General features: G+C 35.9%; 1 protein-coding gene across 1 annotated transcript in view; it reads right to left on the bottom strand.

Moving 5' to 3' along the window:
• Positions 1-476: 476 nt before the first annotated feature.
• DNAJC1 (DnaJ heat shock protein family (Hsp40) member C1) overlaps positions 477-19,207 on the bottom strand; it is a 109,472-nt gene continuing 90,741 nt past the window's right edge. The window contains exons 9-12 of the mRNA XM_062567714.1: positions 15,989-16,108; positions 2,765-2,813; positions 1,792-2,270; positions 477-705 (exon numbers count right to left, since the gene is read on the bottom strand). Of these exons, the coding sequence (XP_062423698.1) occupies positions 637-705; positions 1,792-2,270; positions 2,765-2,813; positions 15,989-16,108 (717 nt within the window). The 3' untranslated portion in view covers positions 477-636. The remainder of the gene's footprint in view (positions 706-1,791; positions 2,271-2,764; positions 2,814-15,988; positions 16,109-19,207) is intronic.

The following is a 19,207-nucleotide window of genomic DNA, read 5'->3' as shown; positions in this document are numbered from 1 at the left end:
CTTACCCATTCCCATTCCTCCAAATAACAGCACTATGTAATACCACTGTGTATTAGTCTGCAAGGAAGGTGAAATAAACTACATTGCAGATGCATATAAATGAATACAAAACTTAAGATGAGAAATACTTATTTCAAAATATTATTAAAATCGATAGACTTTTTTTTGTAGCAGCAGATATATGAATATAAGCATGTTGTCTTGTATTTATCTCTGGAAGAAAGGAAAGGAAAAAAGAGTTCCATTAATCTCATGTCTGCTTAGTATTTTCAGATCAGTTTCCTCTCCTTCAAAATAAGATTTAAAATTCTTTAAAACTGTATATTTATTAGCTGTAGACCTATCAGTTCTCATATGCACTAATGAGCATGGGTTTCCTGAAAGGTTCACTAGTTCTTAAGATACTGTTATCACACATCTGTATAAGCAGGTCTCCAACACAAAAATACACCTCCATTCTTTAACACACAAAGTAGTTGAGTAAGATGGCATAAGATTTATTGATACTTTCTTTTACTAAGGCACATGACGTATAGAAATAGCGAGGTACAAAAATGCAGCTTCCTGCATATGAGATTTAAAATCTCATGCTGACAAAGACAAGCTTAATTTCTTAATTTCTTCTGTTCAGAACATTCAGGTTTTAGCCATTTTTTTCTTTTGTACCAGTTCAACAAGCAACTTGTATCTTGCTATACACTCCTCCTAAAAGGAAAAATAAAAGTGTTAATTAAAATTTGATACATCAACATTGCTTTAACTCAGTATATGCTATCTCAGCATATAGAAGAAAAGCTAAGTTACCTCTCTCTCTCTCTCTCTCTTTTTTTTTTTTTTTTTTTTTTTTTTTTTTTTTTAAGTTATTCATACACTGAATTTCAGGAGAATCTACATCTAGTGAAAGAGTGGACTAGAAAAGTGAACTTTCAATCTAAGTTCCTAAATGGATAATTTCTCTTTCTAAAGAGCACACAAATCCAGGAAAACAGTTGCCCAGAACTTTTTGATGATGACTGGAAAACACACTTGTTCTGTAATCGTATTGTAATATCTAATCCAGAGTAGCTACTGCTGGATAAGCCGTACTGCAGCCCCTCTCACCCCGTCAAACACAAGCCTTTAGCAGCGTTCTCGCACAGCGCCTGCCGACACCAAATAGCACTGAAATTTCAGAGACAGAGAACTACTCGGATCCTCGCCCGCATTTCCTGCTCTCTCTCACCACATTTTTGACACAAATAAAATTAGGATTTTCTGCAGCTACAATGATTGAAGCAAGCAAACTAAACTACCACAGCTACTACTAAATCTAACACAGACAAGTTTGTCAGCGATAAGGAATGTTCTTTTGAAAAGACAATACTTACCAACGGAGTATGAGATAGATTACTGAGCATTTTACACTTGCAGCTGGATTACTCATTTTGTTTGTTCATTGAGATGGGTTGAGAAAGGTATTGTAAAAACGAAAGCAAAGCAGGTCACCAGCATTGGGTTACTAACTGTGAATTAAAATTTGTCTACAATCTAATTTGTCCTGTAGGTATTTTAAGTGAAACACCAGGTATTTCAGCTTTTTCTATAATATATCAAACAAACTGAATTAAATGAAAATATCTTAAAAAACAGTAAATCTGACACTAATGCTCTTTAGGTTATGTTTTAGCTAACAGTTACAAGCTAGATTAAAGACCTCCTCTTTCTGCATGGCCCCTCAGTTCTTAATGTTAAATGGTAGAAAGTATCTTTCCCTTGGTTTACACTAGAATTCAAGCAAAACTGTGACTGTACCTTACTTTTTCCAGGAACGCATTTTGCTATTTTATCCCAGCGATCTGATGTTCCCTTTGGATACTGCTGTAGGGCCATTTCAAGCAGTTTTTGTTGATTTTGAGTCCAAAATTCTTCTGAGACACGGCTTTTCTCTTTTCTTCTCTCTTCGTCACTGTCTTCCTCTTGCTCTGTGTTATCAAAGTCCTTCTGGCGTCTTCCTCTGCCCTTCTCTTCCGGCACCTCTTTCATGGCTGATGGAATCACTTCAGGTGCTTTGATAATCTTCCGCTTGCGATGCCTAGTTTCACTTGCCTCCGTGTGATCGGTTTGGACCCCCATCTGCTCTGGGATACGATCGTCGTTTCCCTCCTCCTCCTCCTCCTCTTCCTCCTCCTCCCTTTCTCGCTGCGTGATTATGTGGTCTGGCAAATTCACACCGACTTTGACGTTCTTGGAATTCTGGGCCAGGCTTTTAAGCTCAGAGAGCCTAATGATACCTGTGAGAAATATTATCATACTTAACTAAAAACAGTAAAAACAAAGCTCAGACTGAAAGGGAACTGCCTGCAAATAAAAGCTAGCCAGGGTAGTACAGAGAGAAGGCAAAGCTCATACGGCTTAAGAGCTTAAGGAAAATGTTTATCCAGAAATCAAGATACTGGTTATGAAGCAATAAACTTTGCCAATTATGCGCTTATCTGGTAGATGTGAAGTGACTAGTAAATTACCACATCAATAAAAACAAACAGAGCAGCATAAAGCAACCAACCAACCCCAGAACGAACTGAAGGCGGTGGCTGGGGCGCGCGTAGCTAAAGGAAACGTTCCCACAGAGCATCCCCTGCTCTTCTGTGTGCACAGAGCAGGGCAAAGTCATACAAGGCTCTCTGCAAAGCATCCCCTGAAAGTTATAAAATGCATTGCATTTGCACAGCTATAACCCAAGCAGTGTGCTTGTTCTAAGCATCAGGGAGGATCTAGTAGCACACACCTGGCGTATACGTAACAGAGTCCTTCAGCTGTTTGGCTTTCATGGTAACCTGTGTTTAGGGGAGAAAAAAAAAAAGAGAAAAAAAAAGAAAAAAGGACTATTTTAAAAATTACATTATTGTGGCTTTTGAAGATGTCATGAGCAACTTAGCCCACAACACCAACACACCAATACATAACCATCAGAACATTAGCCTCACAGTATTCTTTTGTTCACATGTGAAGCCCAAATTGGCAACAGGTAACTTCAGACTTTGTCCTTTTAAAAACATTCTTAGCTTACTGAAATAATGTAATCAATGCTATACATTTCTATTACTACCACCAGAACACTCACTATCACAGCTGATACTTAAATATCATTCTTTCATTGTTAAACCCTAAATCTCTAACCTGAAGAATGTCACAAGGAGAGGAAGGAAGTGGAAACCAGTGAGGTCTGTCTTGATACGAGTTTCTCTCAATACTAAACAAAGGAACAAAATAACCATAATGTGAAGTGACTAAATGTAAAATAGGTTCATGTGGTGAAGTACACTAGCATGCATTCAGTCCTGAAATGCACAAAATGTAACATTCTGACTGCCAAAAACCACCAAAGAGACTTCCTAAATTCTGATAATTCAGGGCACAATTTTTCTGTATATGAGGATCCAAAGGATGGACAGCCAGCTACTTCAACATTTACACCTAAATCTCTGTATTGGGAAAAAGGTAGCACAAGATTGAATATTTTCATCATTACTGAAGCAAGGAAATAAGCAGACTTTCTGCCCATCCCCAACGAGAAGGTCTCTCATTCCAAATTTCCAGCTCTCACTAGATATATCCTACAGATAAGAAAGCACACAACCTCCATTTAAAATGGAACTTCTGTTAATCACTTAGAGAAGACTGTGTTACGTCAACTCGTCTAGACTCCAAAATTCAAGTATCAGCTACAGCGGAAAGCATCTTGAAATATAATACTTAAAGAAATATTTTAATTTCTAAGTATTGAAAATGTTTTATGAATGCCAATTTTGGGGTTTTTTTTAGATCTTTAGGCAAAAGATAAAAATTGAAATTAAGTAGTCTGAGGCACCCAAGTCACCTAACATTGAAAATGTAAACAGGTAACCTGCTTTCAGAATCTGACCTGGGACAGGCAGCCTGAGCTTTCCACTATTTGTGGCCAGGACTTTAATAAATGTTCATATGCTTTTAGTATTAGACACTTGGCAGCCTGCTGCCCAGAGAGAAAATAAGAAATATATTACCTACAAAGTCAGAAATTCCATCTTGTGGGAATCATATTTATCCCCAATATGAATCATGTAGATGTTCAGAGCCACAGCACAGGCCACTGTCATTTTAGCTGACAATTAGTTAGCATTTACAGACTATTTACAGAGAGCAAAATTGGATAGAGAATCTGCCAGTGTGTTCTACAGTTATTTTCTGGCAGAAGAATATATAAAGATTCAGGACTTTTGCTCCATGACAGGATGCATAAGAGTATTTCAATAGTTATAGCCCGTTGGTACTTCCTGTTTTAGTCTCTGATTCTTCCTTTCCAAGTTTCTTGCTTAGAAAAATTCTAGCATTTCTTAAAAAATGACAGTAAAACTCAACAAGGCAAAATAATCTCTCTCTCCAAAATTAAACTTCATCTTTTGAGATTATTAAATTTAAATGTGAACTCGATGAAGAAAAAAATCCCAACTCCAATTAAAAAAAAAAAAAAAAAAAAAAAGCAAGCCCTTCACCCAGAGGTAGATGTCTGGCATGCATAATTCCAGTTTCCACAGTTACAGTATGACAAAGTTTTAATCATTTGCAGACAAAGTCTCATAATACTAAGATGTTCTGGTATTTTTACTGGGAAATATTAGCTTTGTCTATTATGTGCATGAAAACAACAGGAACAGATCCCACTTGAAACAGGTAATCTACTAACAGAAATTATTTTTCTTAAAGAGTTTAAAGTCTAAATTCATCCATATTAACACAATTGCATTATTAGCACTGGAGTGTCTCTATAGGGCCAATGCTTTCAAAGGCTGAACAGAGGAGAAGCCATCCTTGGCTGCTGAACGGAACAGACTCCACCATGGCGACTGGCTATGCATCTCTTGAATAGAAATTATGTTAACACAAACTGAATTATAATAGATTATTTTGAAATGAGTGAGGACAACTTGTCACACCACCAAGTAGCAAATACTTTAAAGCCAACTGTGCTGATGCAGTGGATTTGCTGTAAATATGACAGGGTATCACCTACATTCACGTATGCCAGACTGCTGTTTCTAAACCATTTTGCTCTTTTTGAAATACTTCTTTCAAAAGCTGTACAAGGCAACTTATATAGTCAAGAAAAGGGGAAAAGAGAGATTACCCTGAACTGAATACAGCAGAATAAATTTCAAGAAAAGAAAAGATACACTGAGTTCTTATCTCAATGACACTGGTTCCATTTTCTGTATGTTGAATTTCTGACATTTTAAGAAGTTTGCAATTACCATTTTATCCTTCAAACTGAGACTACACATGCAACAAATCGCACTGCAAGTGGTACAAGCCAAAACCTTGGATTCAAGTTTCTTTTACAAGACAGATGTTCCCAAATTAGGCTATCTTAGGTATCCCATAGATATGAATTTTGCTGTAATCTAGTTAAATTAGAATCTAAAACAGACTTTCCACTAAAGCTGTGAAGAATTTAGTTTTATTCCTAGATCCTAACAGTATTGCACAATTTCCCATATGTGTAAAAAGCTCGGAAGTAATAGTCTATCACCCTATGTTATCTTCTCAGCGTTAATGTCAGCAATCATGATTTGGTAAAACTAGCAGCCTTAATATTTACAGAAGTTACTCCATCTACCTGATCAAATATTTTTGATACCTTCTCTTATGAAGGCATTAGGATATTTTCAGTGGACTTTCAATTTAAACATACATCTGGTAAGCTGGGAGTCACATCTGTGTGTATGGTTTATATTTTTAAAATCTACAATTTTGGACATTGAGCGAGCTTAATTAAGCACCCCTGTTAACGTGAGCTTGACAACTCATCAAGCTCCTTACCAACAGCTGCACTATCATCTTTCGCAGGTTACATGATGATTTATCTATTATTTTCCCCTCGCACTTTTTTATAGCTGTCTTTTTTGTACAGGTGATTTTGCAAGTCCTTTTTTAGGAGCTAGGTAAAGCTCATGTGTACTGCAGCTTATTTCACTTAAGAGTTCCATGTATCAGTTCTCTAGACCTAAGATTTGTTTGTCAGTCGGCTCCAGTTGTCATTGCCGTTAAGATGCTGACACAGGGAAAAAAATCATAACGTGTCAGTATTAAATTTTAAAGGATTATTAGGAATCCAACCTATGGAACACCTGAAATCTGTATTTCAATTTGATTTGAGTTTAATCATTGCTCTTGCCACTCAGATTAGCAGTCTTTCTGATGCCAGTTCCTCCGTACTTTCTGACAACAAACTGAGACCAATTTAAATTTTTTCACCAGTGATGAGTAATAGTTTCTAGTACCTGGTTCTTAACATTTTGATTTTGAAAAACAAAAGTTGCTCCACTACTTTCTCTACTGCATTTCTTATCATACCATGCTTCGATTATTATTCTTTCATGAGGTAACAGATCACATGTTTGGAAATAACGTTCTTCAAAGTATAAAGTAGTTGTAGGAATTGCTCTTCTAACCATTGATGTTATTGTTAGTGCATAATGCTGTAAAATGAAAATTTTCACGTATATTAAATTATGACTTTTATCCTTGCTGTGAAAAGTTGTGTTAACAGACATATTACTGACAAGAGCCTTCACCACAGCCTTCAGTGTAAGTTAGTCCTTAAGAAATCCTGGGTTCAGGGACACTATAAAAACTAAGGATCAAGACTATGAAATTGATTTAAAACTTACTACTACTAAGTCTGTATGGACAGAAAGGGCAGGTCTCGTATTCCTGCAGGCATTCCAGTGCTAAACAGACATACTGCATTATTCTATAGGAATCAACATTAAACATTGCTGCTTCTATGCCCAAAGAACCAAGGCATCCTCGTAGTCCCACAGGGTAGCAGAAGTCACAAATAAAAGTCCAGTAATATTGCACAATGAAGCAGATTTTCTTAGACAAAGGAAAATCATATAAAACATTGGCTGCGTGCAATCAAATTATTGAAGTAGAAATTGAACCCTCTTAAGTTGGGACATACAGAAAGAAACCATAGCAGCAGTTTGCTTCCAAGAACTCCCTTCTGGCTTCCGTTTCAACAGCTCTTCAGCTACAAAAGGTTTCATTGAAACAAGTGGGACTAGCGTGATTTCTGCAATGAAAGCCAGACTGAGCTTGTTTGTTCTTATACTACTCACAATTAGTCCAGATCACAAGATTAGTTGCTGCTAAACAAGACACCTAGCAGTAAAAATATTCTTCATCATGACCATCCAGGTGTTAAACTGCTGGTCACCAGAGGTGACACCTGTCAGTTCTTTCAGATGGGACAATCAATGCTACAGAGATATGTAGGAGAAAAAAAGACACTATTCAGGGCCAGCTTAAAAGACTTCCAAGCAGCATAGACGAAACTTAGATTTGCTGCCACAGATATGAGAGGCCAGACCTTTCCTCCCACAGAGAAGAGGCAAAAAAAGCATAGAATTGTGACAAACGTAGGGGGAAAATTCTATGAAATCAGGCACGGTGACCCTACCAATGCTAAACAGGCAGAAACAGACGCTTTTTCCAGAAGATGGATGAGCTCGCCATTCCCGTAGCAGTGGCCACAAGCCTATTGCTTTAGCTCTGCCCTCCAGCACGATGATCAGCCTTGGCTTCCCAGGGCTCTGGCACATCAAATAGGGCTTTGAAGCCTTAGCCATTTTGCTGTCTCCAGGCAATAACCTATCCTCCTTCTCTCAATATGGTACCATTTGATCAGGATTGCACCAGATAATTATACAAGCACAAATCTCTTGGGTTTTGACAACTGCATTCCGAGCACACAGAAAGACAGTTCATTAGTAGGAGAAGGGATCACCCATGCTGCTTGGCTTCCCAAACGTGTACACAGCCTTATTGCAAAGAAGGATGACATTATTGCACTGAGGAAACTGCAGGTCTTGATAAAATTGTTTACTATTCTTAGCAGCTTCCTGAGCAGTATCTGTCAATATCTACTACAGCTGCCAAATGGTCTCAGCATCAACTTTCAGAAATTTGCTCTCTCAGTAACAGTGCTCTATTCGCCCAGGTGTTTTTTGTCCCCCCCCCCTTTTTTTTTGCACGTTTTCCATCTGTTTATGTTGTGCAAAAAAGCCAAAATCTTTCAAATTATGGAAATAAATACTTAGAAATAGCCTGTAAGAAGCTGAGGCTAATATGCAGCAAGGAGGAATTTCTTGAATCCATGAGGCTAATTTGAGTTAAAAGCACGTTTTTCTTATAAGGAAAGCCGAACAGAAGGATTTTAATTCCTTCCTGGCTTTGTCTTAGTAGTTGGTTTAACAGATCCAACCTTCCAGAAGAGCAGAGGAGAAACTGCCAGATTTGAAGTTCTCCCCTTACAACCAAAAATGTTACCATGATGCACTGACTTATTCTTCCAATCTAGACCTAAATGGCTTTCTCACAGAAATCATAATTATTTCAAGAATTGTTTGGCCCAAGTCAGATAGATAATAATAATGACCCATTCCTTTATTTTCATGGAACAGACTCAAAATTTATGCTTTCTAAATTGTCTTCCCTTTCATAGACTTGAAAAGCTGCTAGAACTGCCTTCCAGTTTTAACAGGTCAGTGAAACTTCTAATACTGAAACATCAAGCCAAATCCTTCTGCATTTTTGGCAACTATTTTTCTTTGTAATTTACTAAATCACTTGAAACTAAATATTTCAAATGAGAAGACACACTTTTGTTTTGGCACTACTTACAGCAGTTTGCTTACTAGTTTTCTTCTGACTTTTTCAGAAGCATGTAACACACTAGTGTCTATCCACAGCGTAAACTACATGTTGAATTTAATGCTAATGCAGCAAATTAGTGTTTTAAAGACTCTTGGAAGAACTAAGAGACATGTTATGAATTTTCACTGGATTTGCTTAGACCAACCAGTTGCAGTTTGTAACAGTACAGTTTTCTCAGTTATGGACTTTGAAGCCATGTGCAATTCCCAGCTTCGCCACAGCAGATGGAGAAGAGGCAGTTTCCTCAACAGAAATCAGAACAACCGTGAGTTTAATTATCTGGCAGTTTAAGATGTGGCCTCCAAAAAAAGGCAAACTTGGCCTAAATCAAACTGGGATTTAGAATACCAGCCACCCTCCAACTTAAGTGTCCAAGTAGTTGATTTAAAACCGAAAAGGGATTGCTTCTTTTCTCAGGACACAAAAAGAGGAAGAACTTGGCAACCAGACTCCTCACGATGTTGGAGGCTTCATTCTAAGCTACCCTTTGTCAGTTAAAATCCATGATGAGTTTTGAACTCAATATTACAGGCACTCATATACAAGAGAGGAGTTAGGCTCAAATGCCTGTTGCAACAATTGCTTGGACATTTTATTCCATGAACATTGATGCAAAATGCATTACCTTTCCTGGGAGCTAGATGATTTGGATTCTCCAATGGAATTCAAGCCCAGCTTCCCAGGATGTATGTGGGACATTACTCAAGCCACACTAAAAAGTAGCAGCAGCACTGGCTTTAGCACCCCATCAGCCATTTATCTGTAAAAAATGTTGTTCCACTGTTCTCTGTGAGAAGGTTTCTCTCTGAAGTGACAGGGATGCTCTGGTCATGCTTTCTAAATCATGACTCAAAGATTTATGACAAGAAGATCAATTCTTTTTGCCTTTGGGTATAAAATGAATTGTGTGGCCCAGTTCTGCAAAGACAGGGGAAACTCTGGGAATGCACAGAAGAGAACTGTGCAGCACGGAAACCGTAAACAGCACCAACCTTCTGCTCCCCTCAGATTATCAACAGACTTTCCAGGATATCTGTGGATTAAACAGGTGTTTTGAAGGTTGCACTCTCAAAGTGAAGGACCTACATACCATCTAAATCCCATTTTAGATATTAATACCCTTTTTGGACCTAAACCAGAGCTAAGTCAGTGAGCAACTGAAGACCCACTGCTTAGATAAACATACACAACATAATAGAAGTCAATGTTTCAGAATACTAGTGAATGGAGATTATAGTAACTGACTTAACATAGTATATGAAATGAAATACAAAGCAGACATGAAAACAATTTCCAAAAGCAGAAAGAAACTAATGATTTCATGAACTTTTATATATGGATCATTACTCACACAGAAGTTTTCTTGCTGAGAAGCAAGTGAGCTTGCTTCTGTCAAGAAGAACTATTTTATAACGGAATATAGAAGCACAGTGAGCATGTAACTCACATAGGCTTAAAGGGTGAAACTTGTTGCTTGGACATACAAAAAAATATCAGAAAACAGGGCCCCTCCCCCTTACGCTGTTGGGCCTCACGATAATTGAGAATGTCTGCTCAAACATATCCACCTGTCCATTGTTTTGCTGCCTACCTTAGTCTTTTTCTATAAAACCAGCAAATCCGTATCAGTCTGCTTTTGCAACGCAAATGTATGAGATTAGTGACTGCAGGAGCAAACAGAATCAGTTTAAATCCTATAAGACAAGTGAATGATATTACTTCACAAGTATGAAATCTGAGATCTCCTTCCCTTTAATTTAAAAAATCTGTACCTAATAATCACATTAAAGTCTGTTTGGCATGCCAGACAGCTTTTACTTCCTCTGTTATTTTTACAATTTGAATGGCCTTTGTAGTTACTAAAATTAATTTATGCCTTTCAGCAATTTTTTTTTACTTTTTTTTTTTTTTTAATCTAAATGGGTAGGTACTGTCAAGTACAATACACTTCTATAATTTCACATCTAAGTGCTTTTTCTCCACTTTTGAGTTCAGCAAAAGCTATCATTTATTTTAAATTTTCATAAAGGCTTAGCATTTGTCAACCCAAACAATACAATTTTTGCAGAAAAATTAGTCTTGAAACTTCTTTCACAATTTATACTATGTTACAGCATATTCATATTGTTTAGAAAATTCAAATGTAACTTTTTAATTTTGTTTTAAAAGGTCAATTATTTCCTTAAGTATTGGAGGAGAGGTATGAGAACTAACCCTGAAGCAACAAATTCAGCGAGGAAAATGGGTCAAAGAACAGATGTTTAGAGGATGACAGAGAGCAGTGGCACAGGTAACCAGGTCAGCAGGCAGGAACTCTGATTAGAGTAAACTGAACTCCACTTCCCTTTCATAATCAAAATACTTGAAAATCTAATTTATACCACCAGCCAATTGCAACAAAAATGACTTAAAAAACTGTAGAAGCTTTCAGTTGTGAAAGCAATAAAATTTCATTGTACTAACCCAGTTGAAAATCATCTTTATGGAAAAGATTAATAAATCCCTACTAAGTACATAATAAAATGAGAACTGCCAATTTAAATAATTAAGTATACTGATAAAATGAGCACAACTTAACCTCATCTATTTTCAGTTGATTATTCATTATTCAAGTATTGTTAATTGTGTAATTTTCCCCAAATTAAGTGCTTGTTTATGACAAACAATTTTAATGGCAATACAAAAGAAGCAGCATCTGAAATATTACTTTGTCAGGAACTACTGAATTTTAGAACAGTTAAGCTAAGGTATATGCAGTGATCAGTAACCAACTATAGTAACTATCTGGCTTTAATTTTACATTTAAAAAAAAATAACTTCACACATGCTTCCAATTGAAGGAAGATTTTGTTTCCTCCCCCTTTCCTCCTAGATACCTTGCACTTGTTAGTCTAATCACAGACCATATGAAGAGAAGGACCTAACCTCAGGCAGAATCACTATACTGATGTTGTTTCTCACAGATGTTTGGCTATCCTGTTCTTAAAGGCCTTCAAATGTGGAGTCTCCACAACCTTCCTAAGCAACTTACTTCTCTGCTATATCTCTACTGCAATTCTTTGCCCCTTCTTGTCTAATTCTGTGATAAATTTGGGATAATTTCTCCTTACACATCTGATAAAGGACACAAGCTTCTTCACAGTGCTCTTTTTATGTGGCTGAAGACTTACATCCCTATTTCATGTTTTCTTTCAGTTCAACAACATGAATTCCTTCACAGTCTTTCCTTCTAGGTCACACATCAGAGACCTACGAACTTGTTATTCTCTTAAGTTCTTCTGGACTCTTCACAACTGATGCATGTGTTCAAGTGCAATATTGAAAGCTAGACACAAACTGAGGATGTAGATGAAGGAGAAGGTTTACTCTCCTGTTTGTATATTCTCAGCAAGATGTTTGCCATTTTCACAACAGCATGCCATTTGTTGACTTGTACTTAGCTCATTATCTCCTCTAACCCGTTTCTCCCCTACTTGTTAAGAGCTGCTGCTAGCCACTTGTTCCCCATCTTTTACTTTTGAACCTGATCACCATTTCTCTGTATGACTTTGCATATATGAATGTCTAGGTAATTTCACCCTACTTTTTGCATATAATTTCTCCAATTTGTCCTGATCTTTTTGAATTCTACTCGTCTTTCAATATACTCACAGTTCCTCTTAGCTTTGTATGATTTACAAATGATGAACAGGTCTGAGAAATACTCACACTATTCTATCATCTTCTCTCATCCAGGTCAGAGACATAAATGATGACAGATCCAAAACAGAGCCTCTGAAATTCACTTTGATCTGTTCTTTCATTTGACAGTGAACCACTGATGACTTCTGCAAAATTTGCTGGATGGATGCCCCACTCATGCAGTAGTGGCTCCGTAAGACATACTGCAACACTGTCTGATCCCGGACAGTAAGAGATGAGCAATTGAAAAGGGACTACTAGGCAAACTGTTGAAACAGAAAGCTTGTCTTTAATTAGGGCTTATTTAAATTCAAGTGATAAATATTCTGGAGAGTTTGTGCTAATACAAAAAGAATCAATAGCCATATTTCCTTTAGATGAGAATACTGTTTGAACATACGATCACTAGGTTCTGAGGTATCAGAAGTCATGTTCTAGTAAATCAAGCAAAAATTTTTCCAAGTAGAACAAATCTCTCCGAGAATGAGGAAGAGACACAAACTTTCCAGGCCTTCTTTATATATGAAAAAAACTCAGTACTAAAGATACAAGTATTAGCAGCTTTCCTCCAGACTGCTCAAACTCCAAAACAAATAACCACAGAACTAAGTTAAAACACCACCATGAAGTCAAATAGTTGATGAAAGCCAGGAACACTCACCTCAAATCTGTTCAGATTCAATTACTTCATTCTGTCTAGAAAATGCAGTGCAAACCAGTATAGTTTAATATATAAAAATAGGAGTTTAAGACAATCTAAAATTGAATTTGTTTGGAGTGAGGGGAATGAATGAATTTCACTGATGCTCTTCTAGTACATATAAAGGATTTTACCTTTTTTTCAGAAAGTACTGAAATATTTTTCTATTCCTTTTTGCTGAGGAAAAAAGCTAGTGGGATTACACTGCAAGGTCTTGAGACAGAAGCAACAGAGATCATTTTGGATTGGATTACTTTGCACTATTTTTATTAACACATATCTAGCTAATCTACTGACAGAAAGGCTTTGAATGCTTAAAAACTACATGGAAACAAACACACTGTAGCTTGTAAATCCTTTCTCTAGTCCTTTAATTATGAAAGGAAAACCAAGACTTACTGTTCTCCTGTAAGGTATCAAGAGCAAACAAGCAGAAAGTGGTCTGAAGTTTTTAAAAAGTATTTCCTATATCACAAAAAAAGTAGGAAAAACAAATTTAAATTTTTCCTTGTTTTTTTAAGTAAAAAGAAAAAAAAACAGCTCATTTGCCAGATTCTAACACACACTTGAAATTCTCTTTGGTTTGACTGATGTTAGATCAGAGGTAAATAAGGTATTTCCAAATTGTAATGTGCAAGCCATTTCAAAACAGAAATTTATCTCCCTGCACCTTTCCCTGTGAGAACAGGGAGCAGTTGTTTGGGCAATAAACACTGCCTGCATATATGAACACTTCTTTTCTTGCACACAGAGTCTCACAAACCCAGGATTTATTCCTTCAGCTCTAGAGTACCAGTTCTCTTTCAATTATGGTGATGCCCAAGCAAAATAAGCTTAGGAACCCTTGCTGTAAATTTATATTCTAATTCTACATCCCTTTCAACAAATATATAGGATAAACTGTACATCTTTCTCAGTAACTAAATGGATATATCTTGAGTAGTTCCCAGTTTAAATGTTCCTAATACTGATGCAGTAATTCGAGAAGCAGAGAAAATATGTTTCCAAGAAGATTTTAAGTGTTGCCCCTCAAAACCCAATCACTGTGTAATGCAATAATTGAAAATTAACAGAGACATTAGTAACTAGTCTAAGTCAGGAAAAGCTGAACTAGTATTATCAATAGTGAGAAATCTCCAGGGAAATAAAAAGTTGTGTGGAGAACACTTACAGTTGGAGGTCACTGGAAGTAAAAAGAGATTGTGCTCAGACTTTCTCTGTACCTAAAAATCCAAAGACTCCTTTTTTTGTACAGGAAAAATGACAGTTCTTGAACACACACCTTTCTTTCATTTCCCTATCCAGTTCACTGAAAGAATGACCATGTTTCTCAAGAATCCTCTCCTAATGGAAGAGGCAACTGACCTTCCCTTTTTTTCCCAGTACTGGACATGTGCAAGCATAGTGTCCAAATATATTAAGCAAGAGGTTCTTTATAAAAGAATATTTTTATACCTGCTTCAAAAAATAAATCAGAGAACAGGTACAAAAGATAGTCTTAAGATTTTGTTGGATTTCTAATGGGCAGATGTGGAAGCATGTTTGTATTAGCACTACCAAACAGTTTCATCAGTTTTTCAAAGTAATCTCAAAGATTTTTCCAATGCACATAGTATACTATCAAGTCATGTGAAATAATTTTACTGTTAAAATCTGCTAAGTAAAATATGGCATTTTTAATAAAGCCACTCCAATTTAGTATTATGATGTACAACAATAAACAGAATCTCAAAATAATTAGCATTTCATTTGCATAACAAGTTACTAACTTCTTTCTTACATTCACATCAAGACCCCTCGAGCTTATCCACAAATGATGTATCTTGTTCTAAAATAACAGGAATGAAAATGGCTTGTTTTCTAGTGTATATGAGTAACAGAATTGTATAGATGCATTAAATCTTCAAAAATAACATTAATTTTTTTTTTTGTGATTATGTCAACAGAAAGAAAAACTCCAACATGTCAGAAGTATGCAAATTGCCCAGAAGGTTATAGTGGCTTAATGTTGCACTACAGCCGAAGACTTCATGTATCATCTCACTATTTAAGATAATTGCTGAAGTATAATAAATAAAGAACATCTAATCCCAAAATGTACATTGACAAACTTAAAGAGTATTCTCATTAACCCTTCCAGAACCTTTTAAATAGGGTCAGCTGAAAGGGCTTTCAAATGGTCCTCAGCAGACACTGTACATCATGTTCTAGTAATCTATTGCTTAAAAAGGAAAAGTCTTTTACAGCCTGGCCCCAGAGGGTTTTAAGATCGTAACACTTAAAATCTATAAGTGCAAGTTTTCTTTGATATATGGTTTAATATTATAAAATATGAATTAACAAGGATATTAATCATTTTCCATAATACTGTTATTAACCATGCTATAATCTAGAAAAATGGACTGAAATAGAATCATACATACCACTTGTTTTTAAGGTTTGTAAAGATATTTCAGTTTAATTATTGGAAACCACCTGTCTAAACATCATCAGTGCATCCACATATTTTGTAGGAACCAGCTTAAAACAGAAATGTAATCTTTAATCAATCACACAAATATTCTCTTGTAGTTAGAGGATGTTACTATAAAAAAAGCAGCACCATTTTTTCTGTTCCTGGGTTACAGTAGCTCAAGTCTCTAAACACCAGAATGCCCCACACAGCTGATCAGTTACAGCTGTTAATTGTGGAGCAAGAGACTGGCTGACATCTGCTTCTTGCATAGTTAGTTAATGGTTCACTTCCAGGTCTTAAAAGGATTGTAGCCTCTCTCAAAAGACAATGTCAGCCCCGTATATGCCTGCCTTATACACTGCCTGTCTTGTTCTGGTTTGTCACTCTCCATACAATGCAAATCCGAGTGAACTCACATCTGCCACTGATCGACCCAATTCGTGAGCAATCTTTTCCCATCGACCTGGGGTCCCCCCTGGGAACTTAACCATACTTCTTGTCAGCTGGCTGAGGTCCTCTTCTGTCCATTCAGGTGCCTGTAAAACATTTGTAAAACATTCATTACAGTGGCATATTGGACACATTTTTGTGGGGTAACATACTGGAAAAAAAAAAAAAAAAGAAAGAAAATCTTCATATGCATTAATCAAATCATGTAAAGAAACCCCAGTTTAATAGTTTCAAATATCTGGGTACTATCTCCTATTTTGTTGCAGAAAACACATTAAAACAACAGAAAAACTGTAAAATATTACAAATCCCTAATGTTCAAAAAAATGCATTTTGCATATAATATACATTGACCTATTTAATTTGTATTTACACATTTATACAATGTATATACAGTACAACAAGGCAGTAAAGATCAAAAGCAACAATTCTATTAAAGATTAAATCACAGTTTAAAATATAAAATTGCAGGCTTTTTTTCTAATTTCACACACAAGATTTTTTCACAAAAGCAAAAGAAAATATCCTCATTTTTGTATTTTTAAAAGCTTGTAAATAAAACAGAACATTCACTTTAGCTTTTTGTCACTGTAATCACCATATATTTTAGCATTCTTGGATGATTTAGAAATGAAATCTGTTGATTCTAATACACCATTAGGACTATTAAACAAAAAACCCACACAAAGCACGAGTCATGCTACAAAAACAAACTGAATGCTTCTAAAATTCAATAACCAAAACACATTAAAATGTTTTACTCTAGCAGCATAAGACAACCTGTTAAAAATAACTGTCTTCATAATGACCAAATAAAACTGAACAAAGCAAGGAAACACACATAATTATAGCAGTTTAAGCCATGAAATTTTGCTTGCCTGAAAAAGCAAGCCTCAGTAACCATCTCCGACATCTGTAGCATCTTTAGCAGCGACTTCAGAGCTGAACCTTTGTTATAAGCACTGGTTTGCCATTTTTATTTATTATTAAATAATTTTTTATAACATACCTCTTCTAATCACCATTTCCGATAATGAACAGGCATATATCAAGCAGTTTGCACTACAGAGCCATCAGCACAGAACAACAGTCAGAGGTGAGTGACCCCAGGGACCATCTCCACAACTACAGCAAAGCTTCTCCCTGACACTAATCCTGCCTGTCATTCTCCCACTGTGCTCTAACCACACTGACATCCGCCTGCCGCACTGCAAGCTTAACGGGGCCCTTCCTGACTTTTTACTGTCTCCCCCAATCAATGGTTCAAGCGTGCTCTTTTCACCATGTCCAAATGGCAGCTTCACTCATAATCAAAGTGCATTGCTCCTGTTAAAGGGCTTCCCGAAAGGCTCCACCATTTGCATTCATTTGCAAAGCAAACTACTTTTATTCACTTTGTTCTGCTATCAAGAGTGTTCCCTGAAGCAGATAAATTGGCATAAATACAACCTGCCACTTAAAAGACAGTAAATAATAGCCAATAGTAGCAAGGATTTCATCAATCGTTCTAGTTTGGATCCATGTAGTCCTTTATTCAATGCTGAAAGCCCCAGACATTCATATTTGTATAGCTTTTAATACGAGTATAAAATTCATTAACTATGATGATTTAAACATAGTATGTTCAAATAACGTGTATATGCATGGGAGAGATCTCACTAGTACATTACATATATAACCACATAATTACACTCTGACCTACAAAAGTGCTAAATACGTTGCAGATCTCTACACTGCACAATAACTTTATAATGTTTATTGTATTAAACAAACATACTCCACATAATATCTTATTCAAAAATATTTCCTTGAGACTTTTAAAAGGGAAGTTTGGGGATACTTAACAGTCTACTTTTAAAAATAAAATTTTGTGATTATCATTTAAATAAAAAATTGTTCCAAGGCTTTAGTTAAAAAGCCTCTTCAAAAATTGGTGAAATGTATACATTAAACATCATAATAAGCAATCTACTGTAACCTTCTACTTACCATGTACAAAAATTTTTTTTTTAAAAAAAAAAAAGCAAATGCACAGCTATTCTTTCGCACTATTCAAAATCTAAACCATTACATGTGCAAATCAAGACGATCTTTTCAGTGATGTACATGCATTGGAAGCTTTCTGTTAAGTTTTATTTTCAGACTTTTTTTTGGTAAGCTTTGATTAGTTAATGTGCTCAAAACTTTATTACTCATTTTTAAATATTACAGAATTCGTGAGGTTATCTTTCTAAATAACAAAGAAAGCTGCACTCATTCTGTAGGTCTGTAAGTAATTATATAGCTAACTCAAAGCACATGAATTCATTAGCTAATGTAAAATATCAACATTAATCTTATTTCTACCCAACAATAATTTTAAGATGTAGAAATCTAAAACATTAGTAAATTTGGAAAACTTTGAAAAAGCTTTAAAAAAAATCCACTGTTAACCATTACAGCTGTAAAGACCTTTTGTGAATTTGCAGTTCCTCAACAATAGTTAATTGTGTCTTTAGATGCAACAGCGCCTACTGTGATCCAGCTACTACAAGCAGCTATGAGGGTGGTCATGGTGTGAATGTATTCTCCCTGTTCTAATCTGTAGCCAACTGTAACTGCGAGAGTCAAATGAATGCATAAACATACTGCTTTGTCACCTAAAACCATGTGTGTCCAATATTACTGAAACACTGGGCCAAAATTCATCTCTACAGTAAAGTAATGGAAGATACCACATGGTGAGGGGACAGCTGTTGTGACTACACAAGCATTCAGATTTTGCATCAGAAAAGCCCCGTTCTGGGATTAACTCTCCATACTGAATACAAAATGAAAAGTACACAGAGTTATGGTCTACAGTCTTCAAAATGAAAATAAACAAGTGTAAATATTTAAAAAATTCATAGCATTCAAATAATATTTCCTTAATATAGTTTACTGCACATAGCTGGCAATATAAGAACCAGCTCACCCAAATTGTTTTGCACCTTCTCAAGAAAAGAAATATGAATGTGGTTTATTGTCTAGCATCACTGATATATGTGCATCTGTACTTAGCGATTTCATACCACCTCTTTCAGCATGACAGAGTTTACATTCTGAGATCTTTTTTAATATAAAAAGCTCTATTTTCCATTGACATAAAAAGCCAATTTTCAGCGAACAAAGCAACATTTATTTTCAAAAAAAACTTGTTAGACTCA

This window comes from Rhea pennata, chromosome 2 (assembly GCF_028389875.1).
Source record: "Rhea pennata isolate bPtePen1 chromosome 2, bPtePen1.pri, whole genome shotgun sequence".
Lineage (NCBI taxonomy): Eukaryota > Metazoa > Chordata > Aves > Rheiformes > Rheidae > Rhea > Rhea pennata.
This window is presented reverse-complemented; position numbering and strand designations above follow the sequence as displayed.